The sequence below is a fragment of the Pelophylax lessonae genome, assembly GCF_965119305.1.
Source record: "Pelophylax lessonae genome assembly, chromosome: 13".
Lineage (NCBI taxonomy): Eukaryota > Metazoa > Chordata > Amphibia > Anura > Ranidae > Pelophylax > Pelophylax lessonae.
In genome coordinates this window covers 3411014-3430595 of record NC_138780.1, presented here as the reverse complement: position 1 = coordinate 3430595, position 19582 = coordinate 3411014, and the positions used below count along the sequence as shown (strand labels likewise).

The following is a 19582-nucleotide window of genomic DNA, read 5'->3' as shown; positions in this document are numbered from 1 at the left end:
TCTTGCACTCATAGAAGTTCCCTGGCCCCGCCCCTTGTTGGATTTCAGTTCTTGCACTCATAGATGTTCCCTGGCCCCGCCCCTTTCATTCATTGGATTTCAGTTCTTGCAATCATAGAGGTTTCCTGGCCCCACCCCTTTCACTTGTTGGATTTCAGTTCTTGCAATTATTGAGTCTCAGAGTCTCATTGTGGGCGTCACCTATGTAAATGTAGCCTTGCTAGGAACGCCCACTCCTCCAAACTATCAAGGTATTTTCATATTTTCATAACTCCTCCCACTGCAAGGTCTTTCTGACGGCTTTAGGAAGCTATGAACAGCATCCTGCCAGCCCCTCCCACCAGCCCCTCCCACCAGCCAATCGTCCTTAGAGGGTGACAACGCTATGACCCTGTCTCCCATTCGTCCTCATGCGTTGTCACACGGGGCTTCTGATGGTGACCCGTCCCGAGAAATACCATCACATAGAGACAGGAAGCGGCTGCAAAGAGGCCGCGGGAGATCAGCAGAGAGATGACAAAGGTAAATGACGTTGTTTTCTCCTCCCCTCCCCCTAGGAAATCTCCCCACCCACATCCACGGCTGGCGCTCCCACTCCCACCCCTTCACCCTGGAGTTCCTGGAGAAGGTCCTCAACTTCATCGGTCTCTTCGAGGTCCATAAAGCCATCTCTCTGATCCTCTCCGTCCTGCAGGAGCAGAACTCCCCCCCGCAGGTCCTGCAGAGGTACGTCTGGGGTCCTTAACACTCTCTGATCACAAGGTCAGAGACTGCAGACATATTACAGGAGACGGTCAGAGACTGCAGACATAGTACAGGAGATGGTCAGAGACTGCAGACATAGTACAGGAGATGGTCAGAGACTGCAGACATAGTACAGGAGACGGTCAGAGACTGCAGACATGATACAGGAGATGGTCAGAGACTGCAGACATGGTACAGGAGACGGTCAGAGACTGCAGACATGATAGAGGAGATGGTCAGAGACTGCAGACATAGTACAGGAGACGGTCAGAGACTGCAGACATAGTACAGGAGAGGGTCAGAGACTGCAGACATAGTACAGGAGACGGTCAGAGACTGCAGACATAGTACAGGAGACGGTCAGAGACTGCAGACATGGTACAGGAGACGGTCAGAGACTGCAGACATGGTACAGGAGACAGTCAGAGACTGCAGACATAGTACAGGAGACGGTCAGAGACTGCAGACATAGTACAGGAGATGGTCAGAGACTGCAGACATGGTACAGGAGACAGTCAGAGACTGCAGACATAGTACAGGAGATGGTCAGAGACTGCAGACATAGTACAGGAGATGGTCAGAGACTGCAGACATAGTACAGGAGATGGTCAGAGACTGCAGACATGGTACAGGAGATGGTCAGAGACTGCAGACATAGTACAGGAGATGGTCAGAGACTGCAGACATAGTACAGGAGATGGTCAGAGACTGCAGACATGGTACAGGAGACGGTCAGAGACTGCAGACATATTACAGGAGACGGTCAGAGACTGCAGACATATTACAGGAGACGGTCAGAGACTGCAGACATAGTACAGGAGACGGTCAGAGACTGCAGACATGATACAGGAGACGGTCAGAGACTGCAGACATAGTACAGGAGATGGTCAGAGACTGCAGACATAGTACAGGAGATGGTCAGAGACTGCAGACATAGTACAGGAGATGGTCAGAGACTGCAGACATAGTACAGGAGATGGTCAGAGACTGCAGACATGGTACAGGAGATGGTCAGAGACTGCAGACATAGTACAGGAGATGGTCAGAGACTGCAGACATAGTACAGGAGATGGTCAGAGACTGCAGACATGGTACAGGAGACGGTCAGAGACTGCAGACATATTACAGGAGACGGTCAGAGACTGCAGACATGGTACAGGAGACGGTCAGAGACTGCAGACATAGTACAGGAGACGGTCAGAGACTGCAGACATGATACAGGAGACGGTCAGAGACTGCAGACATAGTACAGGAGATGGTCAGAGACTGCAGACATAGTACAGGAGATGGTCAGAGACTGCAGACATAGTACAGGAGACGGTCAGAGACTGCAGACATAGTACAGGAGATGGTCAGAGACTGCAGACATGATACAGGAGATGGTCAGAGACTGCAGACATGGTACAGGAGACGGTCAGAGACTGCAGACATGATAGAGGAGATGGTCAGAGACTGCAGACATAGTACAGGAGACGGTCAGAGACTGCAGACATAGTACAGGAGATGGTCAGAGACTGCAGACATAGTACAGGAGATGGTCAGAGACTGCAGACATAGTACAGGAGACGGTCAGAGACTGCAGACATGGTACAGGAGACGGTCAGAGACTGCAGACATGGTACAGGAGACGGTCAGAGACTGCAGACATGATAGAGGAGATGGTCAGAGACTGCAGACATGGTACAGGAGACGGTCAGAGACTGCAGACATAGTACAGGAGATGGTCAGAGACTGCAGACATGATACAGGAGATGGTCAGAGACTGCAGACATGGTACAGGAGACGGTCAGAGACTGCAGACATGATAGAGGAGATGGTCAGAGACTGCAGACATGGTACAGGAGACGGTCAGAGACTGCAGACATAGTACAGGAGACGGTCAGAGACTGCAGACATAGTACAGGAGATGGTCAGAGACTGCAGACATAGTACAGGAGACGGTCAGAGACTGCAGACATGGTACAGGAGACGGTCAGAGACTGCAGACATAGTACAGGAGATGGTCAGAGACTGCAGACATGGTACAGGAGACGGTCAGAGACTGAAGACATAGTACAGGAGACGGTCAGAGACTGCAGACATGGTACAGGAGACGGTCAGAGACTGCAGACATACTACAGGGGACGGTCAGAGACTGCAGCATCAAATATTATGTAACTGATATAATTGATACATTGTTTCCTTTAATCTGCCCCTCCCCCTCTCTTCCTATAGGGGGATCTACAGGGAGATGTTACTTCTCACATTGGCTGCTCTGGGGAGGGAACACATGGATATAGGTGAGTGACCCCCCCTTCAGGCCACAAATGCCGAGTAATCAGCAGTGGAAAATGAAGGGGGTTGGGCTCTTTTTTATAGGTGGGAATAATAAAGTTAATAAAAAAAAAAGTTTCGGGTAATTAAAATGTTATTTTTGTCCCTCAAACAGCCGCGTTCGACAGCAAGTACAAGACGGCGTGCAAGAAGCTGGGAAACTCCATGGGGAAAGAGGAACTGCGCAAGAGGCGGGCCCTGCTCCCCGGCGTCAAAGCCCTGGACTGCCGCAAGACGTTTGGCGCAACACTGGAATGCTAGGCTCCGCCTCCACCGCTCGCTGTTTAGAAAGTGCAATATATGGAAGAAAAGGAGGGAGGGGTCTCCGTTCTCATCATAAACTGGGTGGGACGAACGAATGGTGAGACCCCCGCTGCCTGACGCAAAAAAGGGGAGAAGCAGAGTGCAAACGTAATGACATGCTCCACTAACATCCCACACTGCCCTCTCATCCTCGCTGTCCGCCCACTTAAAGGTCAGAGACACGCCCCCTAGGAACTGAAGACGCCACTATGAATCACGAAAACCAGCGCATCTCGCCAGAACCGCCAGTCGGATTCGCAGCACCAGGACAGGAGTGGGGGTCATCCAACCAGAACGCTCTCCAGTCCTTCTAACATTTTTTTTTTTAATGGTGCATTAAAACTGTGAGGGAGGCGGGGCTTCAGGGTTCATGTTCTGCTGAGAACCCCAAAGTGTCCCTCGGGGGCGGGGCAAGATGCCAATGGGATTTTCATTTCCAGGTTTACAGTTCTTGCAAAAAATTTTAATGCTGCATTGAAACTGTAAGGGCGGAGCTTTAGGGTTCACTTTTACCTTTGCAGAGAAAAAAACGTGTTCCGCAGGGGCGGGGCAAGATGCCAAAGGAATTCTTTTTTTTTTTTTTTTTTTTCAGTGTTAGGAGGCCAAGGTGAGCATTTGGGATCACAGTGTGTGTGACGTTTTTTTAATGCTGTGATGAAACTGTGAGGGTGGAGCTTTTAGGGTTCATTTTACCCCTGCCGAGGACCCCAAAGCGGTCCGGGGGGCAGGGCAAGATGCCAAAGGAATTTTTTTTTCTTTCAGTATTAGGAGATCACAGTGAGGGAACACAATAACGGTGAGCTGATTAAAGGGGTCTTTTGTCCAATTAAGTTTTAAATACGGGGCTGCTAGGTCTTCTGAAAATGCTGCTTGCTTGGCGGTGGGTGTGGGTGTGGCCTAGCCAATTCACTCACCTGGCAAAAGCATGCAGCCAGCAAAAAAAAAAAAAAAAATCAGGAGACAGTCTGAATAATTTCTATATTTGTTCAGGGTCCTTGACTCGAAGCTGAAGCGTGTGCGTGACAGCCAGGCAGCTGGCATTTTCAGACAGGTTAGCAGCCTACATCTTTATCCGAAAACAGACTTTCTGAACGTTTTATAATTCCCCTTAAGGTTTATGTTTACATGCTAAAACAGCCCTTTATTTTAATGATGTTTCTCCTCATGGGTGGAGCCTGAGATGTCATGGATTATGTGATCCACCCCCGGGGAATATTAACTGCTACTAAGCAGTAAAAACAGTTTCCATTGTGGCAATTTCCACCGGTAGTTCACTGCATGGTTTTCATGCTTTTGCTTATGCTAAAAAAAGCCCCACCTACAGTTCATTATTCTCTTCATGGGTGGGGCTTAACATGTCATAGATTATGAGATCCACCCCCTGGGAGCATTGACAGCTGCTAAGCAGTACAAATATGGTTTCTATTGTGGCAATTTCCACCGGTGGGTCACTGCTTGGCTTTCATGCCTTTGATTATGCTAAAAAAAAGCCCTACCTACAGGTCATTATTCTCTTCATGGGTAGGACCTGGCATGTCATAGATCATGAAATCCACCCTCGGAACATTGAGAGCTTCCAAGCAGTAAAGTTGTGGCTAGCTACGGACTCACCGCTAGTTCAGTACTGGCAGCTGCTTTGTTTTAATGACTTTACTTATGCTAAATAAGCCCCATCTCCATTTTATGATACTCCTCATGGGTGGGGTTTGACATGCCATCAGTATATGAGATCCACCTCTTTGGAAATATTGACAGCTGCTAAGCAGTAAAAACACAGTTTCCACCGGCAGTTTAACGCTTGGTTTTTATGTCTGCTTATGCTAAAAGAGCCCCACCTACAGTTAATTATTCTCTTCATGGGTGGGGCCTGGCATGTCATTGATTATGAGATCCACCCCTGGGGAACAGTGACAGCTTGTAAGCAGTAAAGATGTGGCTAGCTATGGACTCACCGCTAGTTCAGCACTGGCAGCTGCTTAGTTTTAATGCCTTTACTTATGCTAAATTAGCCCCACCTCCATGTAATGATACTCCTCATGGGTGGGGTTTAACATCATCAATTTATGAGATCCACCCCTGGGGAACAGTGACAGCTGCTAAGCAGTAAAATCACAGTTTCCACATGCAGTTTAAAGCTTGGTTTTTATGTCTTTGCTTATGCTAAGAGTCCCACCTACAGTTAATTATTTTCTTCATGGGTGGGGCCTGACATGTCATGGATTGAGATCCACCCCCGGGGGAACATTGACAGCTGCTAAGCAGTAAAAAGCCGGTTTCCATTGTGGCAATTTTCACTGGTAGGTCACTGCTTGGCTTTCATCCGTTTTGCTTTTGTTAGGAGCCCCACCTACAGTTAATTATTCTCTTCATGGGTGGGGCCTGGCAGGTCACGGATTATGAGATCCACCCCTGGGGAACATTGACAACTTCTAAGCAGTAAAAATCACAGTTTCCACTGGCAGTTTAACACTTGGTTTTTATGTCTTTGCTTATGCTAAAAGGTCATTGCCAGGTCACTGCTTGGCTTTAATGCCTTTTGCTTTTGTTAAGAGCCCCACCTACAGTTAATTATTCTCTTCACGGGTGGGGCCTGGCATGTCATGGATTATGAGATCCACCCCTGGGGAACATTGACAGCTGCTAATCAGGAAAAAAAATGGTTTCCATTGTGGCAATTTTCACCGGTAGATCACTGCGTGGCTTTCATGCCTTTTCCTTTTGTTAAGATCCCCATCTACAGTTAATTATTTTCTTCATGGGTGGGGCCTAGTATGTCATTGATTATAAGATCCACCCCTGGGGAACAGTGACAGCTTCTAAGCAGTAAAGATGTGGCTAGCTATGGGCTCATCGGTAGTTCAGCTCTAGCAGCTGCTTAGTTTTAATGCATTTACTTATGCTAAATGATCCCCCACCTCCATGTAATGGTACTCCTCATGGGTGGGGCTTCACATGTCATCAATTTATGAGATCCACCTCTTGGGAAACATCGACAGCTGCTAAGAAGTAAAATCACATTTTCTGTTGAGGCAGTTTTCAAGGGTGGTAAACAGCTTGGTTTTCATGCCTTTGCTTATGCTAAAAAAGCCCCACCTCCCTTTTAATAATGCTCCTCGTGGGTGGGCTTGACATGTCATCAGTTTATGAGAGCCACCTCTTGAAAAACTTTGACAGCTGCTAAGCAGTAAAATACTGTTTTTGCAGTTTTCACAGGTAGTAAACAGCTTGGTATTTCTGCCTTTGCTTATGTTAAAAAAAAGCCCCACCTCCTTTAATAATGCTCCTCGTGGGTGGGGCTTGACATGTCATCAGTTTATGAGATCCACCTCTTGGGAAACATTGACAGCTGCTAAGCAGTAAAGACATAGCTTTCATTGTTTCTGCTAGTTGCTGGTCTCTGACCTCCCACCTGCCAGTAACTTGGTTTTCGTCCTATCACTTATGCTAAAAGAGCTCCACCTAATGATTCTCCTCATGGGTGGGGCATGTCATGTCATGGATTATGAAATCCACCTCCAGGGAACATTAATAGCTGCTAAACAATAAAGTTTCTTTTTATACTACTAGTTACTGACCTCTGTCCTGGCAGCAGCTTCAGGACAGATGGTTGGGTGGGGGTTGGGTGGAGGGGGGGGGCTGCAACTAACCGTGGACAGCATAAGGCTGCAGATAACAATAATTAATAGGTCGCAGACGCATCATGCAGTCACATTGGCTCCTCCTACATTTAAAATTGTCTTTCCCTACGCCACCCCCCCCCTTTAATCCGCTCGCAGGAATAGATGGAAAAAGCCATCCAATCGCTCGAGCCAAGGATCGGTCTTCCAAAGATGGCCGCCATGCTTACCTCTGCGAGTCGCCAGCTGCCAAAGCCGCGTCGTTTCGTGCCCCGCGTCGTTGCTTTGACTCCTTGTCTAAAGGGTCGCTCCCCAACGGCCTTCTTATGCCTCGTCGGGTTCCCAGCTCCGCCCACCCGGCAGATTCTTAAAGGGGAGATCCCCCCCGCCGCCGGATTTACGAGGCCGGTGAAGGTTTCCACCTGCTGTAATCCACCTATAAGGGAATTTTTTTATTTTTTTTTTTTTTTAGCACAGCGACCCTTTAATTTTTTTTTTTCTTAAACTGGTTATTGAGGCGTTTTTGCGCCCGCTTGCGCTGCGTTTGGTTTTACCTTTATCAGTATTAACAGATTTGTATATTTTTTTTGTTCCTTTTATTTATTTAATGTATGTGGGAGATCTCGTCCTTCGAGGGTGCCGTGCCGTTCCAGTAAAAGAGACGTCATCCCGTCTGCCGTTCAGTATAATACTCGGTTGGGGTGGGAGGGGCTAGCTGCAGAAACGCCCCTCCCCCCCTTTCTTTTCTATAGTGGGATCTTCTAAAGTTAGCCACGCCCCCCTTTTCAATCTGGATGTCCTATGTGAGCCCACCTCTGGTTTTAGTTCCTATCGGATTGGGCCCCCTCGGGAGATCGTCCAATCGGATTGAGACACGTGCGGTTAGCTCCGTCACATGAGACTGTGAGATTGGGGGGGGGGGGGGGGGGGAGAAGCTCCGCCCATTGTAGCATCTTTGTACAGATTTTTTTTTTATTTTGGCTCCGGACATCATTTTCATGTTTACGTCTTGTTTACCCGTTTTTGCAGATTTTAACCTCCGTCGGTCATAAAGGGATCTTCAGTGTTTTACTTCCTGGCTCCGGGTGTCCGGGTGCCTTCCCTTCCCCCGCAGTGTTCAGTATTATGTCGGGGCGGAGGTGGGGGGGGGGGGCACTTTAAGTCTGGAGCTTTTTATGTGTCAGACGTTGCTGGAAATAAAAAGTACTTGCTTCATTTCTCTTTGTCGTGTGTTGGTTTAGTGAGGGGTGTGCCCCTTTAAGAAGTGGAGGGGTGTTCCCCTTTAAGAAGTGGATGGGTGTGCCCCTTTAAGAAGTGGAGGGGTGTGCCCCTTTAAGAAGTGGAGGGGTGTGCCCCTTTAGGAAGTGGAGGGGTGTTCCCCTTTAAGAAGTGGAGGGGTGTGCCCCTTTAAGAAATGGGGTGACAACACTGATATGGGAGGGGCATGTTAACCACCAGCCCTGCCTGGGGGAGGAGTCACTAGGTGGGACTGCACTTGAATCCCTGCAACCTCCCTCTTTGAACCGCAGGGGGCGGGGCTGGGAACACATCGGCTGCATTGTCACAGGCTGAGATTTGGGGCCAATCGGAGGAGGAGGATGTTACAGAGAACACTGCCAGCCGGTAGGGGGATTATAAATGGTGGGGGTGGGGCATTGTAGTTCAGAGTGTGCAGTGGGGGAGGGAAATTCTAATAAGGGGTGGAGTCGGAGAGGGCGTTATAACTGGGGGTGCGGTGAGGGAGGGGCATTACAATTGGAGGTGTGGTGAGGGAGGGGCATTATAACGGGGGGTGTGGTGAGGGAGGAGCATTAAAATTGGAGGTGCAGTGAATTACAATTGGGGGTGCGGTCAGGGAGGGGCATTATAATTGGGGGTGCAGGTTGGCGGAGCATTACATTTAGGGGTGGGGAGGGGTATTATACTTGGGGGTGAAGTGGGGCAGGGGCATTATAATTGGGGGGGGGGCAGGAATATTACATTTAGGGGTGAAGTGGGTGAGGGGCATTATAATTAGGGGTTCAGGGAGGGAGGGGCATTATTGGTGCAGTGGGGAGGGGGTATAACATTTAGGGATGGGGTATGGACATTGTTAGGGGTTGCAGTGGGGGAGGGGCTTTATAACTGGGGATGCAGGGGGAGGAGCATTACATTTAGGACTGGGGGAGGGGAATTATAATTGAGGGTGCAGGAACATTACACTTAGGGGTGCACTGGGGGAGGGGCATTATACTTAGGTTACGGTGGGGAAGGGATGTTACATTTAGGGGTGCAATGTGGGAGGGCATTATAATTGGGGGGGGGGGCATTATACTTAGGGGTGCAGTGTGTGAGTGGCATTACAATTGGGGGTTCACTGGGGGAGGGGCAATATAATTAGGGGGTGCAGTGGGGGCGGTGAAGTATAATTGAGGCTGTAATGGGGGATGTACATTACTGTTAGGAGTTCAGTGGGGGAGGGGCGTTATAACTGGGGGTGCAGGGGGAGGAGCATTAAATTTAGGACTGGGGAGGGGAATTATAATTTCAGGTGCAGGGACATTACACTTAGGGGTGCACTGGGGGAGGGGCATAATACTTAGGTTGCAGTGGGGAAGGGATGTTACACTTAGGGGTGCACTGGGGGAGGGGCATTATAATTGGAGGTGCACTGAGGGAGGGGCATTATGCTTAAGGGTGCAATGTGGGAGGGGCATTCCATTTAGCGGTGTCATGTGGGAGGGGCATTACATTTAGGGGTTTAATGTGGGAGGGGCATTACATTTAGGGGTGCAGTGGGAGGGGCATTACATTTAGGGGTTTAATGTGGGAGGGGCATTACATTTAGGGGTGCAATGTGGGAGGGGCATTACATTTAGGGGTGTCATGTGGGAGGGGCATTACATTTAGGGGTTTAATGTGGGAGGGGCATTACATTTAGGGGTGTCATGTGGGAGGGGCATTACATTTAGGGGTGTCATGTGGGAGGGGCATTACATTTAGGGGTTTAATGTGGGAGGGGCATTACATTTAGGGGTTTAATGTGGGAGGGGCATGAAAAATTGGGGAGGGGCAATTATTGGAGATTTGTTCTGCAGTGATGCCCCCCCCCCTGTGGTCCAGTTGGCCCCTCCCCTGCTGATTGTATGTAAATGCTGACTTCCTCCCTGTCGGTAATCAGCGCGGACATTTTCTAGGGGGGAGGGGCTCCGGGGACCCCCATTAGACGCAGTTTTGGAGGGGTGGAAGAGGGAATGACAGGTGGGCGGGGCTGACTTGAAGGGGCGGTCCATGCTGTCGCTCAGAGGCAGCCCGGCCAGAGCCCCGCCCTCGGTCACTCTATATCTCCATAACCACTCCCATTGGTGAAATCAGCTGTCTGTCAAGACTAATGCCCGCCCCCTGCGTCACTTCTCCAAGCAGCCGCCACTCAGGGCTGATCCCGCCCACGAGGCTCCACCCACCGCTCCTGACATACAGAGCTCTCTCCCTCCCCCCCCCCCCCCCCCCCCCGATAGAGCGCCGTCTGCCTCCTCCCGCCAATCCTCGGCCTGTCCGCGGACCAGTGGGCGTGGTTACGCCCCCCTTGGCTCTCCTCCAATCAGAGTCATTGTTTGTGGGTGCCGCTGCCAGAGCCGCGAGGAGCCCGGAGACGGCGGCCAGGTGAGCCCGGGGATCCGCGGCCTACAGCGGGGGGTGCTGGGGGAGGGGGAACCTGAGAGAACCGGGGGGCCGGAGCCGGTGTGTGCGGAGCTCCGGGGAGGTGAGAGGACCGGAGGAGGCCGGAGGAGGGGGAGGGGAGGAGAAAACCATACCGAGCGGTATATACCGAGCCATAATCACTGAGAGGGGGAGGGGAGGAGATGAGTATAGAGAGGAGAGGAGAGGAGAGGAGAATATAGAGGAGAGGAGGATATAGAGGAGAGGAGAATATAGAGGAGAGGAGAATACAGAATAGAGGAGAGGAGAATGGAGAGGAGAGGAGAATATAGAGGAGAGGAGAATATAGAGGGGAGGAGAGGAGAATATAGAGGAGAGGAGAATATAGAGGAGAGGAGAGGAGAATATAGAGGAGAGGAGAATATAGAGGAGAAGAGAGGAGAATATAGAGGAGAGGAGAATATAGAGGGGAGGAGAGGAGAATATAGAGGAGAGGAGAATATAGAGGAGAGGAGAATATAGAGGAGAGGAGAGGAGAATATAGAGGAGAAGAGAGGAGAATATAGAGGAGAGGAGAGGAGAATATAGAGGAGAGGAGAGGAGAATATAGAGGAGAGGAGAGGAGAATATAGAGGAGAGGAGAATATAGAGGAGAGGAGAATATAGAGGAGATGAGAGGAGAATATAGAGGAGAGGAGTAGAGAGGAGAATACAGCGGAGAGGAGAATATAGAGGAGAGGGGCAGAGAGGAGAATATAGAGGAGATGAGAGGAGAATATAGATGAGAGGAGAATATAGAGGAGAGGAGAATATAGAGGAGAAGAGAGGAGAATATAGAGGAGAGGAGAATACAGAATAGAGGAGAGGAGAATGGAGAGGAGAGGAGAATATAGAGGAGAGGAGAATATAGAGGGGAGGAGAGGAGAATATAGAGGAGAGGAGAATATAGAGGAGAGGAGAGGAGAATATAGAGGAGAGGAGAATATAGAGGAGAAGAGAGGAGAATATAGAGGAGAGGAGAATATAGAGGGGAGGAGAGGAGAATATAGAGGAGAGGAGAATATAGAGGAGAGGAGAATATAGAGGAGAGGAGAGGAGAATATAGAGGAGAAGAGAGGAGAATATAGAGGAGAGGAGAGGAGAATATAGAGGAGAGGAGAGGAGAATATAGAGGAGAGGAGAATATAGAGGAGAAGAGAGGAGAATATAGAGGAGAGGAGTAGAGAGGAGAATACAGCGGAGAGGAGAATATAGAGGAGAGGGGCAGAGAGGAGAATATAGAGGAGATGAGAGGAGAATATAGATGAGAGGAGAATATAGAGGAGAGGAGAATATAGAGGAGAGGAGAATATAGAGGAGACGAGTAGAGAGGAGAATATAGAGGAGAGGGGCAGAGAGGAGAATATAGAGGAGATGAGAGGAGAATATAGAGGAGAGGAGTAGAGAGGAGAATATAGAGGAGTGGAGTAGAGAGGAGAATATGGGGGAGAGGAGTAGAGAGGAGAATATAGAGGAGAGGAGAATATAGAGGAGAGGAGAATATAGAGGAGAGGAGATGTAATGGACTCCGGACACCCTGCCTGGGTACCTCCGTTGATGGATGCTTCTAGTTCTTCCCGAGGGCTCCAAGCACTCCACCAGACACCATAACCACCTCAGACCCCACGATCCGCCGCAGCTTGGTTGGGGTCTCTTGGTTGGGGTCTCTTGGTTGGGGTCTCTTGGTTGGGGTCTCTTGGGGTCTCTTGTTGGGGTCTCTTGGTTGGGGTCTCTTGTTGGGGTCTCTTGGTTGGGGTCTCTTGGTTGGGGTCTCTTGTTGGGGTCTCTTGGTTGGGGTCTCGCCGTCTCCTTCCCACCCAGGACCTATGACAAGGCTCCAGGTTCCCATGGGTGAACCTCTCTTTCCCCAGAGAGTGAAGCAGGAACAGGAACAAACTCTTATAAGAGCTCAGCGATTATCCAAGGGAGTATGAAGAGCACAGCAATCCCTTGTAGCAGATTCCCCCAATAAGAGACAGGACTCTAGATTGAGGGTGAGGTAGAACTCAAACTTTTATGGTACAGCTCCTCTTTTATACAGTTTTCCCCCCACAAGGTTACCGCCCAGGGGGACCTTGTGGGGAACAGGACATGAAATTCACAATCCAATGAAAACAGAGTTTTACTCTTAGTTACTCCCATACAGAGCACACAATCCCTCCTCTCTGCCTGATTACATTATCATGTGCAGATGAAATTGTATACAGAACTAAAATTAACCTGAACTAATTATCCAGCCATCTGGACAGAACAATGTGAGGTCATTAACATTTAACAATGGGACAGGCAGACTTAACACAATCCACATTCTACCTCAATAGATAGACAATAGGACAAGACTGCCAATGACAGTCTGTCCGTCTCTTACATTGAAGTACATGGAATACACATCTAGGAGTCAGACTTCATAGTAACCGGCTATAGGTCTCACAGTGTAAAGTGGGATTAAATCTTCATATTTATTGAGAGATGTTGTTGATAAATATTTCTCTCCCACTTGAAGTTATCCAAACCATTTTCTCCGTGTACCTTAAGTATCTGTCTTTCACTCCCAGTGACGGTGATTATTATCACAGGAGAATATATAGGGGACAAGAGGAGAGGAGAATATAGAGGAGAGGAGTAGAGAGGAAAATATAGAGGAGAGGAGAATATAGAGGAGATGAATAGAGAGGAAAATATAGAGGAGAGGGGTAGAGAGGAGAATATAGAGGAGAGGAGTAGAGAGGAAAATATAGAGGAGAGGAGTAGAGAGGAGAATATAGAGGAGAGGAGAATATGGAGGAGAGGAGAATATAGAGGAGAGGAGAATATAGAGGAGAGGAAAATATAGAGGAGAGGAGAATATAGAGGAGAATATAGAGAGGAGGATATAGAGGAGAATATAGAGAGGAGGATATAGAGGAGATGAGAGGAGAATATAGAGGAGAGGAGGATATAGAGGAGAGGAGAATACAGAATAGAGGAGAGGAGAATATAGAGGAGAATATAGAGAGGAGAGGAGAATATAAAGGAGAATAGAGAGGAGAATAGAGAGGAGAGGAGAATATAGAGGAGAGGAGAATACAGAATAGAGGAGAATATAGAGAAGAGGAGTAGAGAGGAGAATACAGAGGAGAGAGGAGAGGAGAATATAGAGGAGTAGGGAGGAGAGGAGAATATAGAGGAGTAGAGAGGAGAATATAGAGGAGAGAGGAGAGGAGAATATAGAGGAGTAGAGATGAGAATATTGAGGAGAAGAGTAGAGAGGAGAATGTAGAGGAGATGAGAGGAGAATATAGAGGAGTAGAGAGGAGAATATAGAGGAGAGGGGTAGAGAGGAGAATATAGAGGAGTGGAGTAGAGAGGAGAATATAGAGGAGAGGGGTAGAGAGGAGAATACAGAGGAGAGGAGAATATAGAGGAGAGGAGATGTAATGGACTCCGGACACCCTGCCTGGGTACCTCCGTTGACAGATGCTTCTAGTTCTTCCCGAGGGCTCCAAGCACTCCACCAGACCCCACGATCCGCCGCAGCTTGGTTGGGGTCTCTTGGTTGGGGTCTCTTGGTTGGGGTCTCTTGGTTGGGACTCTTGGTTGGGGTCTCTTGGTTGGGGTCTCGCCGTCTCCTACCCACCCTGGACCTATGACAAGGCTCCAGGTTCCCATGGGTGAACCTCTCTTTCTCCAGAGAGTGAAGCAGGAACAGGAACAAACTCTTATAAGAGCTCAGTGATTATCCAAGGGAGTATGAAGAGCACAGCAATCCCTTGTAGCAGATTCCCCCAATAAGAGACAGGACTCTAGATTGAGGGTGAGGTAGAACTCAAACTTTTATGGTACAGCTCCTCTTTTATACAGTTTCCCCCACAAGGTTACCGCCCAGGGGGACCTTGTGGGGAACAGGACATGAAATTCACAATCCAATGAAAACAGAGTTTTACTCTTAGTTACTCCCATACAGAGCACACAATCCCTCCTCTCTGCCTGATTACATTATCATGTGCAGATGAAATTGTATACAGAACTAGAATTAACCTGAACTAATTATCCAGCCATCTGGACAGAACAATGTGAGGTCATTAACATTTAACAATGGGACAGGCAGACTTAACACAATCCACATTCTACCTCAATAGACAGACAATAGGACAAGACTGCCAATGACAGTCTGTCCGTCTCTTACATTGAAGTACATGGAATACACATCTAGGAGTCAGACTTCATAGTAACAGGCTATCGGTCTCACAGTGTAAAGTGGGATTAAATCTTCATATTTATTGAGAGATGTTGTTGATAAATATTTCTCTCCCACTTGAAGTTATCCAAACCATTTTCTCCGTGTACCTTAAGTATCTGTCTTTCACTCCCAGTGACGGTGATTATTATCACAGGAGAATATATAGGGGACAAGAGGAGAGGAGAATATAGAGGAGAGGAGTAAAGAGGAAAATATAGAGGAGAGGAAAATATAGAGGAGAGGAGTAGAGAGGAAAATATAGAGGAGAGGAGTAGAGAGGAGAATATAGAGGAGAGGAGTAGAGAGGAGAATATAGAGGAGAGGAGAATATAGAGGAGAGGAGTATATAGAGGAGAGGAGCAGAGAGGAGAATATAGAGGAGAGGAGAATATAGAGGAGAGGAGTAGAGAGGAAAATATAGAGGAGAGGAGAATATAGAGGAGAGGAATAGAGAGGAAAATATAGAGGAGAGGAGTAGAGAGGAGAATATAGAGGAGAGGAGTAGAGAGGAAAATATAGAGGAGAGGAGTAGAGAGGAGAATATAGAGGAGAGGAGAATATGGAGGAGAGGAGAATATAGAGGAGAGGAGAATATAGAGGAGAGGAAAATATAGAGGAGAGGAGAATATAGAGGAGAATATAGAGAGGAGAATATAGAGAGGAGGATATAGAGGAGAATATAGAGAGGAGGATATAGAGGAGATGAGAGGAGAATATAGAGGAGAGGAGGATATAGAGGAGAGGAGAATACAGAATAGAGGAGAGGAGAATATAGAGAGGAGAGGAGAATATAAAGGAGAATAGAGAGGAGAATAGAGAGGAGAGGAGTATATAGAGGAGAGGAGCAGAGAGGAGAATATAGAGGAGAGTAGTAGAGAGGAAAATATAGAGGAGAGGAGAATATAGAGGAGAGGAGTAGAGAGGAAAATATAGAGGAGAGGAGAATATAGAGGAGAGGAATAGAGAGGAAAATATAGAGGAGAGGAGTAGAGAGGAGAATATAGAGAAGAGGAGTAGAGAGGAAAATATAGAGGAGAGGAGTAGAGAGGAGAATATGGAGGAGAGGAGAATATGGAGGAGAGGAGAATATAGAGGAGAGGAGAATATAGAGGAGAGGAAAATATAGAGGAGAGGAGAATATAGAGGAGAATATAGAGAGGAGAATATAGAGAGGAGGATATAGAGGAGAATATAGAGAGGAGGATATAGAGGAGATGAGAGGAGAATATAGAGGAGAGGAGGATATAGAGGAGAGGAGAATACAGAATAGAGGAGAGGAGAATATAGAGAGGAGAGGAGAATATAAAGGAGAATAGAGAGGAGAATAGAGAGGAGAGGAGAATATAGAGGAGAGGAGAATACAGAATAGAGGAGAATATAGAGGAGAGGAGTAGAGAGGAGAATACAGAGGAGAGAGGAGAGGAGAATATAGAGGAGTAGAGAGGAGAGGAGAATATAGAGGAGTAGAGAGGAGAATATAGAGGAGAGAGGAGAGGAGAATATAGAGGAGTAGAGATGAGAATATTGAGGAGAAGAGTAGAGAGGAGAATGTAGAGGAGATGAGAGGAGAATATAGAGGAGTAGAGAGGAGAATATAGAGGAGAGGGGCAGAGAGGAGAATATAGAGGAGACGAGTAGAGAGGAGAATATAGAGGAGAAGAGCAGACAGGGGAATATAGAGGAGAGGAGCAGAGAGGAGAATATGGAGGAGAGGAGAAGAGAGGAGAATATAGAGGAGAGGAGTAGAGAGGAGAATATGGAGGAGAGAAGTAGAGACTAGAATATAGAAGAGAGGAGTAGAGAGGAGAATATAGAGGAGAGGAGTAGAGACTAGAATATAGAGGAGAGGAGAATATAGAGGAGAGGAGTAGAGAGGAGAATATGGAGGAGAGGAGTAGAGAGGAGAATATAGAGGAGAGGAGAATATAGAGAGGAGAATATAGAGGAGAATATAGAGAGGAGGATAGAGAGGAGAATATAGAGAGGAGACGAGAGGAGAATATAGAGGAGAGGAGGATATAGAGGAGAGGAGAATACAGAATAGAGGAGAGGGGAATATAGAGAGGAGAGGAGAATATAAAGGAGAATATAGAGGAGAGGAGTAGAGGGGAGAATAGAGAGGAGAGGAGAATACAGAGGACATGAGAGGAGAATATAGAGGAGAGGAGAATACAGAATAGAGGAGAATACAGAATAGAGGAGAATATAGAGGAGAGGAGAATACAGAGGAGATGAGAGGAGAATATAGAGGAGATGAGAATACAGAATAGAGGAGAATATAAAGGAGAATATAGAGGAGAGGAGAATACAGAGGAGAGGAGAATATAGAGGAGTAGAGAGGAGAATATAGAGGAGAGGAGTAGAGAGGAGAATATAGAGGAGAGGAGTAGAGAGGAGAGGAGAATATAGTGGAGAGGAGAATATGGAGGAGAGGAGAATATAGAGGAGAGGAGTAAAGAGGAGAATATAGAGGAGAAGAGTAGAGAGGAGAATATAGAGGAGAAGAGTAGAGAGGAGAAGAGTAGAGAGGAGAATATAGAGGAAAAGAGTAGAGAGGAGAATATAGAGGAAAAGAGTATAGAAGAGAGGAGAATATACAGGAGAAGAACAGAGAGGAGAATATAGAGGAGAGGAGCAGAGAGGAGAACATAGAGGAGAGGAGCAGAGAGGAGAATATAGAGGAGAGGAGTAGAGAGGAGAATATGGAGGAGAGGAGTAGAGAGGAGAATATAGAGGAGAGAAGAATATGGAGGAGAGAAGTAGAGACTAGAATATAGAAGAGAGTAGTAGAGAGGAGGATATAGAGGAGAGGAGAATAGAGAGGAGATGAGAGGAGAATATAGAGGAGAGGAGGATATAGAGGAAAGGAGAATACAGAATAGAGGAGAGAATATAGAGGAGAATATAGAGAGGAGAGGAGAATATAGAGGAGAGGAGTAGAGAGGAGAATACAGAGGAGAGGAGAATACAGAGGAAATGAGAGGAGAATATAGAGGAGAGGAGGATATAGAGGAGAGGAGAATACAGAATAGAGGAGAGGAGAATACAGAGGAGATGAGAGGAGAATATAGAGGAGAGGAGAATATAGAGGAGAGAGGAGAGGAGAATATAGAGGAGTAGAGAGGAGAGGAGTAGAGAGGAGAGGAGTAGAGAGGAGAATATAGAGGAGTAGAGAGGAGAATATAGAGGAGAGGAGAATATAGAGGAGTAGAGAGGAGATGAGAGGAGAATATAGAGGAGAGGAGCAGAGAGGAGAATATAGAGGAGAGGGGCAGAGAGGAGAATGTAGAGGAGATGAGAGGAGAATATAGAGGAGACGAGTAGAGAGGAGAATATAGAGGAGAAGAGCAGACAGGGGAATATAGAGGAGAGGGGTAGAGAGGAGAATATAGAGGAGATGAGAGGAGAATATAGAGGAGAGGAGGGTATAGAGGAGATGAGAGGAGAGGAGAATATAGAGGAGACGAGTAGAGAGGAGAATATAGAGGAGTGGAGTAGAGAGGAGAATATAGAGGAGAGGGGTAGAGAGGAGAATACAGAGGAGAGGAGAATATAGAGGAGAGGAGATGTAATGGACTCTGGACACCCTGCCTGGGTACCTCCGTTGACGGATGCTCCTAGTTCTTCCCGAAGGCTCCAAGCACTCCACCAGACACCATAACCACCTCAGACCCCACGAACCACCGCAGCTTGGTTGGGGTCTCTTGGTTGGGGTCTCTTGGTTGGGGTCTCTTGGTTGGGGTCTCTTGGTTGGGGTCTCTTGGTTGGGGTCTCGCCGTCTCCTACCCACCCTGGACCTATGACAAGGCTCCAGGTTCCCATGGGTGAACCTCTCTTTCCCCAGAGAGTGAAGCAGGAACAGGAACAAACTCTTATAAGAGCTTAGCGATTATCCAAGGGAGTATGAAGAGCACAGCAATCCCTTGTAGCAGATTCCCCCAATAAGAGACAGGACTCTAGATTGAGGGTGAGGTAGAACTCAAACTTTTATGGTACAGCTCCTCTTTTATACAGTTTTCCCCCACAAGGTTACCACCCAGGGGGACCTTGTGGGGAACAGGACATGAAATTCACAATCCAATGAAAACAGAGTTTTACTCTTAGTTACTCCCATACAGAGCACACAATCCCTCCTCTCTGCCTGATTACATTATCATGTGCAGATGAAATTGTATACAGAACTAGAATTAACCTGAACTAATTATCCAGCCATCTGGACAAAACAATGTGAGGTCATTAACATTTAACAATGGGACAGGCAGACTTAACACAATCCACATTCTACCTCAATAGACAGACAATAGGACAAGACTGCCAATGACAGTCTGTCCGTCTCTTACATTGAAGTACATGGAATACACATCTAGGAGTCAGACTTCATAGTAACAGGCTATAGGTCTCACAGTGTAAAGTGGGATTAAATCTTCATATTTATTGAGAGATGTTGTTGATAAATATTTCTCTCCCACTTGAAGTTATCCAATCCATTTTCTCCGTGTACCTTAAGTATCTGTCTTTCACTCCCAGTGACGGTGATTATTATCACAGGAGAATATATAGGGGACAAGAGGAGAGGAGAATATAGAGGAGAGGAGTAGAGAGGAAAATATAGAGGAGAGGAGAATATAGAGGAGAGGAGTAGAGAGGAGAATATAGAGGAGAGGAGCAGAGAGGAGAATATAGAGGAGAGTAGTAGAGTGGAGAATAT

At 47.4% G+C, this 19582-nt stretch overlaps 2 protein-coding genes across 5 annotated transcripts in view; both read left to right on the top strand.

The window, feature by feature from the left end:
• The window catches only part of DENND4B (DENN domain containing 4B), a 40138-nt gene extending 36709 nt beyond the window's left edge, over positions 1 to 3429 (top strand). For all 3 annotated transcript variants that reach the window (XM_082275144.1, XM_082275143.1, XM_082275142.1), the window contains exons 27-29: positions 558 to 726; positions 2959 to 3023; positions 3173 to 3429. In XM_082275144.1, coding sequence (XP_082131270.1) covers positions 558 to 726; positions 2959 to 3023; positions 3173 to 3318 — 380 coding nt within the window. In that variant the 3' untranslated portion in view covers positions 3319 to 3429. The remainder of the gene's footprint in view (positions 1 to 557; positions 727 to 2958; positions 3024 to 3172) is intronic.
• A 7040-nt stretch (positions 3430 to 10469) lies between these two features.
• The window catches only part of GATAD2B (GATA zinc finger domain containing 2B), a 63448-nt gene continuing 54335 nt past the window's right edge, over positions 10470 to 19582 (top strand). For both annotated transcript variants that reach the window (XM_082275154.1, XM_082275151.1), the window contains exon 1: positions 10470 to 10619. The gene's annotated coding sequence lies outside the window, so the exon portion shown is untranslated. The remainder of the gene's footprint in view (positions 10620 to 19582) is intronic.